General features: G+C 35.8%; 1 protein-coding gene across 3 annotated transcripts; it reads right to left on the minus strand.

Moving 5' to 3' along the window:
* Positions 1-864: 864 nt before the first annotated feature.
* On the minus strand, positions 865-8440 carry LOC131002394 (short-chain dehydrogenase TIC 32 B, chloroplastic-like). 3 transcript variants are annotated; one of them, XM_057928894.1, is made up of 6 exons: positions 8223-8440; positions 7550-7781; positions 7389-7468; positions 7145-7298; positions 992-1045; positions 865-882 (listed from the first exon to the last, which is right to left on the minus strand). In XM_057928894.1, the coding sequence occupies exons 1-5, from the start codon at positions 8395-8397 to the stop codon at positions 1039-1041; spliced, it is 648 nt and encodes a 215-aa protein (XP_057784877.1). In that variant the 5' UTR covers positions 8398-8440; the 3' UTR covers positions 865-882; positions 992-1038. The 3 variants fall into 3 exon arrangements, with proteins under 3 accessions (XP_057784877.1, XP_057784878.1, XP_057784876.1); XM_057928895.1 differs by lacking the exon at positions 865-882 and having other exon boundaries at positions 992-1038; XM_057928893.1 differs by lacking the exons at positions 865-882; positions 992-1045 and having other exon boundaries at positions 5943-7298.
* Positions 8441-10000: the final 1560 nt, after the last annotated feature.

Genomic DNA, 10000 nt, shown 5'->3' on the forward strand with positions numbered 1-10000 from the left:
AATGTAAAGTATAATATTTTCTAAACCCTAAACACTAAACCCTGAACACTAAATTCTAAAACCTAATAAACATATTTACTTTTAATAAGCATAAGATTTACATTTGTTAGTACAAACATGTATACTTATTTTAACATACGTATTTTCCTTCATTCAATATAATGTATTATATTTTTTACACCATAGATCCCTGAAAACTAGACCTTAAACCCTAAACCCTGAATAGTTACTTTTTATTATGACAATAATTACTTGAGCAAATAGTTAAGAATAAAAGTACTAACGAGTGAAAATAACATTATTTTTATTCATATCAATAATTACTTTTACTTACAAAAATAATTACTTGAGCAAATAACTAAATTTAAAAGTACAAAAATTATTTTTATTCATATATTCTTGTCAATAAAAATAAACATTATTGTGAAGAAATGTAATGTTTCAAAAACATTACAATCCTTCATAATAATAACAATTTTTTATTACAACAATAAATACTTTTTATTACAACAATAACTACAACAAATGTAATAATTTTGAAACATTACATTTGTGCATATCAATAATTATTTTTTATTATGATAATATTTACTTGATAAAATAAATAAAGTACAAATTCTCATTAATAAAAGTACAATTATTGTGAACAAATGTAATAATTTAGAAACATTACATTTCATCATATTAATAGTTACTGGATCCATTCAACGGGCCCCTAGCGATATATAATTTAATGTAACTCACATATGGTAAACACATAATATTAAAATGGACAAAGATTAACCACAACATGTACTGAAATAAATCTCACACTTGGAACTTGAGCTTTGAAAATTAACTTGAGTAATTCAAATCAATGTCAACATCTTAGTCGTGCCGCACCTAATCCCATAAAATTAAATATAATTTAATAATAACTAAAAATAATTATTACATAATTTAATAATATATGTATATATAATTTAAAACAAAATAAAGAAGGTAAATATACCTTACTGTATCCAAGCTTGCTCTTAAGTTGATGGTCGAAAATATCACCTAAATGCTTCAATATTTATAGTGTCAAAATATAAATATAAAAATGTATAGGTTTGATGAATGAGCTTTATAGGGTAGCTTATAGGCTTGCTTTCATTAGCTTAGAAATAATCCACGTAACATGCATGCAATATTTATATATATAACTTTTTGAATAACCATGTACATGTATATATATTATTTAATTCGTGTGGATATACATTAATCAAATATATTATTCACTTATTAGTTTTAAACTCATGTGCAGTACTAAATTTAAATATATACATTTAAGTATGTAGATTTCTTATTATAAATAATTATATAGATAAACATTTATCACTATATAAAAAAAATTGTTTATATATGTAAATTTATTTTATTTTATTTTTATAAAATTATTTTCTAATTAGGGGCACGACTAGACTAACATTAATTCAATAAATAAAATATTTTTCAAGCACTTTCTAACTTAAAAGTTCACTAATTTTCAAATAAAATTTGTAAAGAAAATAAATGGTTTTGGGCTGTGACATTGGATATTTGATAAATTTTAAAAATTGTCATTTAGATTCCGGTATTATTTTGTTATCATTATTACGATGTTATCTTCTATGAAATAGTATTGTTCAGTGATATGGTATTTAAATATAGTGTACTTTTGTTTTGCATAATAATGTATTGAACAATGAATACTATGAAGGAAAATAAAGAATAAGCATGAATATTAAATTTCCAGCACTATTTTGCATAAAAATACAATTCATAAATACAAAATATCATTGAGTTGTGAACAATGTTTTCATCTTGATTCAAATAACACATAACTAACATAGTTGAAGTATCATTTTTATGTTAGATGGATATTGGATAAACCTTAGAACTTGTCATTCAGGTTCAAGTATTTTTTTGTCATTCGGGTTCAAGTATTAAATAGTTTGCATATATTTACATTTGATGTGTGGTTGTTGAGTAAGTACCGAATGAATATTCAGTCATCGAATTGCACGTATCCAGTAACTTGATGTGTGGTTGTTCAGTAAGTACCGAATGAATATTCAGTCGTTGACGTGTATATATTCAATCATTGTTCACATACATTTGTATTTGAACTGTGGATATTCAGTTAGTACCGAAAGTATATTCAGTCATTGACATGTACATATTCAAATAGTTTATCACAATAAAACAAATGAAAATAGAGTATATGCAGTCATTGACATGTAAATATTCAGTCGTTTTGGTGATTATGTCAGAAATCGTTAATGATATAAATTTGGTATTTGAATATATTGAATTTACGTATTGAATAATAACATATGAATCACTGAATAATATTGCATAAATTAACGAATAATAAGTTTCAGTATTATTTTTCCATAACTGCATGAAGAAAAAAAAAATATGATTATGAATATGGTTAATAATAGTGAAATAATTTGGTTGTAAATAATGATAGGTTAATGAAGGATATAAAATTAGATCTTAAACAAAAACATAAAACTTTTCAAGCAAAAGGAAAAAATTGAAAAAAGACTAACACATAAATCTAATTGTTTCCTAATTATCGGTAAAAAAAAAAGGTCAAATTGTGAAGTAAATCCTAACCCTAAGAATAACCATAAAGAACGAAAATTAAGATGAATAATTAAAGTAAGGAAAAATTGCACCTAAATACACAAACTTTGCCAAAAATCCATATTTGACGCGAAGTTAAGATTTTACATTTTAATACACCAATTTTCGTTGTTGTCCAAATTTGACACGACTTAATTCTTAAAAATTCAAAAAACAACCCCTTTGTGTAAATAATTATACAAAGACCCACTTATGTTATGATTTGGAATATTTAAACCAAAACAAGATATTTCCTTATGATGTTTTCTTTTAAACCATTTTAGGCGCGGATCAAAGATTAAAAGAAAACATCATAAGGAAATATCTTGTTTTGGTTTAAATGTCCCAAATAATAACATAAGTGGGTCTTTATATAATTATTTATAAAAATGGTTGTTTTTTGAATTTTTTAGAATTAAGTCGTGTCAAATTTGGACAACAACGAAAGTTGGTGTATTAAAATGTAAAATCCTAACTTCGCGTCAAATATGGATTTTTGGCAAAGTTTATGTATATTCACGCAATTATCCCTTAAAGTAACTACCAAGAATTAAGGAGACTCTTGTGAGAAGACGAAAAAGTTGCTCTCTCCAACTGTAGATCTACAGTAGTCAACTGTAGATTAACAGTATGCAACTGTTGATGAACAGTAGGCAACTGTAGATGAATAGTACCCGGAGCATAACTTCCAGCAGCTCCATTTTTCACCGGTGACGCTGCTGCGATCTGCGCCTAGCCACCCCGACACCGGAATCCTTCCTCCGAGAAGCAGCAGTCCAGCACGTTCCGTCTGGAATTTCAGCCCGTTGACCGGCAAAGGGGATCTGCAGCCCGGTCGCCGCTGCTCATCTCCGACCGCCGTGCTCGCTGCTGTTCTGCACCTCACGATCCAGTCCGTCCTAAGTCGCAGCTGCAACCACTGCTCTGCATCGGTCCGCGGCACCACCAGCGAGCTACTGAGGCAGCAGGAGTGGCGGCAGGGGGTTTCAGGGGCGGCAGAGGTCGCGGCTGCCGGAGCTCCAGCAGGTGAAGCCGGCGGCGGCCGCCCGCTTGTGCTTGCTACTCAAGAAGCGGCGGATCGCGTGGAGCGCTTCTGGTTCCAGCTGCTGATCCGTCCGTCCGATGGCGTCAAACGGCGGCAATGGCTCCTCGAGCGTTGGTTGGTTCCCGCCGCTGTCTTTGGTTTCCGGTGGACTCAGTTCACAGGGCGACAGAGGGGCGCTCAATCTGCCGGTCGTCTCTAACAATTTTCTCCAAAATCCAAACCCTGCGATGGCCGCCCCGTCTGCTCCGAAGGGGTCTGATCTTCGGCTTGGGGGGCCGACCTCGGCTTTGCCACCACTGGAACAGTTCGTCGGGAATGGTCAATCTAAAGCACAGCAATCCAGTCGATCTTTTGCGGATACTCTCAAACAGACGAAGGCAAGTCGGCAAGCTGATGTTCCTGCCTATGAATTCACGGTTCTTCAGCCTTCTTTAGTGAACGATAAACCCTGTCTTATCATTTCGGAAGGGTTCCATCAACGACAAGTGCGATCATTCTCTCATGCCCTGCATGGCCGGATTATCCTTCGCAAGGGGGATCGTCCTCGTTTTGCTGCTGATTTGCATGTCGAGTTACAACAGTTATGGAAGCCGGATTTATCCTGGGAAATTATTCCTCTGGGTAAAGGTTACTTCACCCTCAAATTCTCCTCTGCGCAAGATATGGCACTGGCTTTCGCTAAAAATACATGGAAATTATGTCCGGGCATCTTGCATTTGCGGACATGGGTCCCAAATTTTGATCCATACAAGATTCATCCACTAAAGCACAAGTTTGGATTCGTGTTTTTAATTTACCACACGAGTATTGGCATCCGGAGGTGCTTTCTGGTATTGCTAGACACGTAGGGGCACCAATTGTTATTGATGGTTTATCTGCTCAGGCTTCTGTGGGTCATTTTGCGCGTATTTTGGTTGAGATGGATGTCTCCAAGGCTGTGCCTGATTTTTTGGATGTCAAATGTGGGGATCGGGTTTTTGTTCTCGAATTCGGATATGAAGACCTCCCATATTATTGTCACTCTTGCTGTGTTGTTGGTCATGCTACTACCTCTTGCAGGAGATCTAAAGAGGGGAGGAATGATATTGAGGGTCAGTCAGCTGGCAAAGGTACCGACCCAGCCCCTGTTCAGCAACATCGCTCCAATTGGAAACAAGTGGATCGTAAACAGGCCTGCTCTGAGGCTTCTCTTGAGATGGTTGTTTATGAGAAGGGTGGAATCCTGACCCCCTCGAATCGTGACTCTGCACTTGGGGATGACGAGATGGACACCTTCCCGGATTCAACAAGGAAGGAAGTCGTTGGTTCCCTAAATCTTGGATCGGATGCTGCGCAGGTGGAGGTGGACCTTCACAACCCCTTTGCTGCTCTGGAGTCGTTGGATGCTGAGGTTCAGTTGGATAATGATGTTGTCTCTGAACACTCGGTTGGTGATAACAGGGCGGACAAGTCTGTTGGTATGGAGATTGTTCCGGTGATGAATGACACTACCCGACATCCGGTGGAAAATACTATAGTGTCAGATACACAGGTTGATATTGTCACTCTGCATTGTAGCAATACAGACATGGCTTTGACTGTGACGCCAGGAAAGGAGACAATCCCTGAGGCCCAACTTGGGTCGTCTTCCTCTGCGGAGACTATGCTTCAGGTCCCGCAATCGGATCTAGCTTTGGTGGTGATGCCAGGAAAGGCGATGATGGAGGATTCTCCCATTCCTCGCGGCCGTGGGCGTCCAAAGGGTTCTACCAAGAAGGGGAGGGTTTCCGATTCCTCTATAAAGCACCGGCTCCGGCGTATAATCAAGAATGGTATGGATATGAGTAAGAGTCGTGCGGATGGTGCCGTTTTGCAGGGCGCAGGAGCACATATTGTGCCAGTGGAGTTCTTCAATAAAGTCCAACATGCTCAGGATGGAGGTGCGCTTCTACAAAATTTTGTGATTCAATCTTCTTCCGACGCTGCTCGAGCTATGTCGGCGGTGGTTTCTAAAAGATGGGGAGATATGTTGGATGACGACGACTCTTTGGATGAGGATGAATCTCTAAATATTTTCTCATAGTTTGGGTGTTTGTTTTCGTTTACCCGTGGTTTCTCGCGGGTGTTTGAGACTGCTTTTGTTTTGAATCTTGTCTTTCTTTTTTTATTTCTAATAAAATTTCTATTTCAACTACCAAGAATTAAGTTAGAGAAACGGATTATATATGTGAAAGGATTACAAAATTAACCTTTACATAATATATTAATGAGATATCTGTAAAAACAATCGGCCATTAAATTCCGTAAATCAATGCATGGGATTCATTCTCTATTCTCACAACATATATGCAATATTCTTAGTTGATCTTTAACAACTCTTAAAATAAATATTACAAACCAACAAAAATGTATGAATTTTATGTAGAACAAGTATGAATTCACTGTATAAAGGTATGAATTGCGAAAAATATTTTTTTTGCTACCTATGGGATTCGAACTCAGGACCATAAATTCATCCAACAAGGTGATGAATCAACCGTAGATCTTAATGATCTAAGGGCTGAAAATGGTTCATATTTTATACAAAAAAATGTGTTTTTATCATAGCCCTCCCTTATATATATATATATATATATATATATATATATATATATATATATAGGGGGCGGTTATTCAATAAACCACCCTTAATTTAAGAATTATGAACCAGCAAAAATGTATGAATTTTATGTATAACACGTACGAATTTACTGTATCAATGTATGAATTGCGAAAAATAAATTTTTGCTACCTTTGGGATTCGAATTCAGGACCATGAATTCATCCAATAGGGTGATGAATCAACCGTAGATCTTGATGATCTAAGGGCTGAAAATTATTCTTAGTGTATATATATATATATATATTGAAGGGAAGTATTCTTTTTTTATTATTTTAAAATCGTCAAATTATTGTATGAATTGTTTTACAATAACTTTAATCATCAAATCAGATTATAAGAAAGGGATATTTTCCGTAAAATACATGAACTTTTAATAAATTATGATTTTTTTCTATGACCTTTAAAATTTGAAAAAATATATTCGATTTAGTCTGAATTTTCCCACGAGTATGAAATACTCCCAAATAGAAGCCGATTTAAGGGCTTTTGATTAGATTTTTTGATACCTAAGCGTGAGGGATAATAAAGGTGGCATAATAAAGTCGATGTATCTATGAATTGAAAATCCCTCACGCTTAAGTATAAAAAAAATTTAAGTCAAAAATCTTAAAATCAACTTCTATTTGGGGTATTTCATACCTGTGGGAAAAAATCAGAAAAAAATTGAAAGGTGATGTATTTTTTTTTTTCAAATTTTAAAAGTTATGAAAAAAATCAGAATTTACGGCAAATATCCAAAATTATATTTTCAAAATCTCAAACTTAAAATTTAGAAAATATGCACCGCACCAGATATTTTTTCTACATCCGCCCCTGTAATATACCTTTTTGGATTGAGCAATTCAGTGAAGCAAAATTCATTGCTAGTCACTGAATTGTAACACATAGAGGAGACATTCACTATTCTTCCCTCTATACTTGATTTTCCTGCTGTCTCCACCATTTTCTCCAGTAGCATTTTTGTCAGCAGAAAATGACCTTCCAAAAATACAAATTAACTTTCATATTTTGGTTTTCCATTGTTAATCTTGTTTGAACTAAAAAAATAAAAGATAGACTAGCTATTACCTAAATAATTTGTGGCAAAAGTAAGCTCAATATTGTCCTCAGAAAATTCCTGCTTGTGTGGAAATATGCCGGCATTGTTTCTGCAAGAAAACAAATATTGTTGGAATTTGATATAGCTGAACAAAAATAAACCTCTTTTCAACAAAGATACATTGAATTACATAAGGATGTGTAGAGGCAGTCCTAAAGATAAGAAGTGAGAGCAAAAGCTTTTGATTGAAGCAAATGAGCTCAAGTTTAACTCCAATATGATTATCTCAGCTTTTGGGCTCTCTTTTTGTATATTTTCCTTCACACTTTCTGCCTTCCTCAAATCCCTTGCTGGAATTACCACTCTCACACCTCTCTTGGCAAGTACTCTTGCTGTCTCTTCACCGATGCCCGATGTCGCGCCTAATTTATTGTACAAATTAAATTCATAGTATAAAATAAGTTCATTATACGTTCGATATATATAGAACGTTATGAATCCATCATACGTAGATCTCATAATCTAAGACTGAAATTAGTTCATATTTTGTACAATATATACGTGGAATTATATAAACCAGTCCATATTATGATTATTATATAAACCATATTTATCATAAAAAAAATAAGTCGATATTAAATTTGCTGCGATAAAAATGATGAAAAATCGCATTGAAATTGATTTATTGTACCTTGAAATAAATTATTTTCTTATGAAAATCATTAATGTTTCCATGATGCCAACGAATTAGTGGTCTTATAATTAGTAAAAATGAAATGGCATTACTAGCAATCCGGTGACTATTGCAGTGAGATGAGATGAAGTCGATTTCAGACATGAGAGAGAGAGAGAGAGAGGGAGACCGGTGACTATTGCAGTGAGATGAGATGAAGGCATGGAGGAGAAGCAATCATCAGCAACTTGTTGAGCAGTAGTTTTGGAGCCATAGCCACTTGGTCCAGCAATTCCTGCCACATATTTCAATATGGCCTTCATTTCGATTCCTGCCAAAAGTTGCAATAGTGCAGCAGCCTTCATTCTTATGACTTGTTTTTTTAACTTAATGAATTGAACAACAAGATTCTAATCAACAGTTGTTCAAATCAAATACATATATATATATATAATAAAATAACAACTTTGGTGCATTCATGCACCCTCTATAACATGTAATTACTATTGTGTGCTAGCCGTGTTTATTACTATCACATAGATAATAACGACCAATTAATTAACGCGCCACTTTTTCAAAAATAAATGCAATTAGGTCTTTAATATTCATATGAATTTTAGCACTATCTTGATGGAAAATTTTTTATGTTTTTATTAAGGGTTAATTACATGAAAATCATGAATTATAGTCATTTGTCCATTTTGCACACGAACTTTGAAACTTACATTTTTAATCATGAATTTTGTTCCAATTTTTTCATAAAATTGATTTACCCCCAATTTGATGATGATGTGGCGCCTATGTGGCAGCCGGAAGTGTGTCATTTAAACCGTCGTCCGACAAATTGATAAATGACGTCGTTTTGCTCCAAAAATGGCTGAAAAAACAGCCCAAGCAGCCTTTGGGCCGGAATTGGCGCGCCAGGCCCAGATCCACGCTCCAGCTCAGGCCCCTCTGACCCTTTCCCTGTTGATCTGCAACAATTAGGGTTCTGAGCCGCCACGTGCGGCGCCGCCTTGCCCGCTTTTGCTATTCTACCGCCCTCCACGACATCTCGCCGTCAAGTTCACCATCAACAACAGCAGCTCCAGTGACGCCTAGCCGAAGCAAGAACGCGTGTGCGAGGCCGTTTGTGAGCAACCCCGCCTTAAAAAATGTAACGATGCACAGGTCCTCCACGGCGGTTGGGCTGGCAAGGTTTGCCGGAGCTAACCTAGCCCCAAATCGCCAAAGACCCTGCTTCCTTTTTCCTCCGGCGAGCATCGACTTCCAGACCGCCGGACTTCGTCGTGCAAATAACACGGCTGCAAGATCGCGCACCCCACCACCCATAAAACCAGTGTTGCTATCACTGCACGGCCGTCGAGCTGGTAAGGGACGTCGGAGCATCCCCAACCACCGACGCCTGAAAAGCAGATGCAGCGCATGTCGCTGTACAGAACAAGTGAGCGCGCCAGGAACTCGCTGGAGCGACAAACATGGCCTTTGCTCATCGGAGCACCGAGCTCCATTCTAATCCATTGCGAAACGCAGTGTTTTGATAACCAGTATTAAAACGACGTCATTTCCGTGCCACATCGTTTTAATTAATGATGTGTTACATACGCGTGGCATGTTTAAAGACACATCAGCTTTCCGGCTGTCGGACTTCAATTTTATGAAAAAATTGGAACAAATGCAAAGTTCGTGATTATAGCCGAATGAAAATGTGTGCAGAATGAAAAAATGACTATAGTTCGTATATTTTCATGCAATTAACCCTTTTATTAAATATCAAAATCTTATGGAGTTGCTCACGTATGAGACTAAGTATATCGATAAGACGAATTGGAGCCGGCTGAGCCAAATAAGTAAAAGCAGAAAGTTCTTGTCGTGTTAAAAGATGTAGTAATATTTTTTAACATTACCAATCTTCATATCAATAATTACTTTTTTGAGGGATTTTTCACGAAGAGAGATAATATTTTC

This window comes from Salvia miltiorrhiza, unplaced genomic scaffold (genome assembly GCF_028751815.1).
Source record: "Salvia miltiorrhiza cultivar Shanhuang (shh) unplaced genomic scaffold, IMPLAD_Smil_shh fragScaff_scaffold_124_2:::fragment_8:::debris, whole genome shotgun sequence".
NCBI lineage: Eukaryota > Viridiplantae > Streptophyta > Magnoliopsida > Lamiales > Lamiaceae > Salvia > Salvia miltiorrhiza.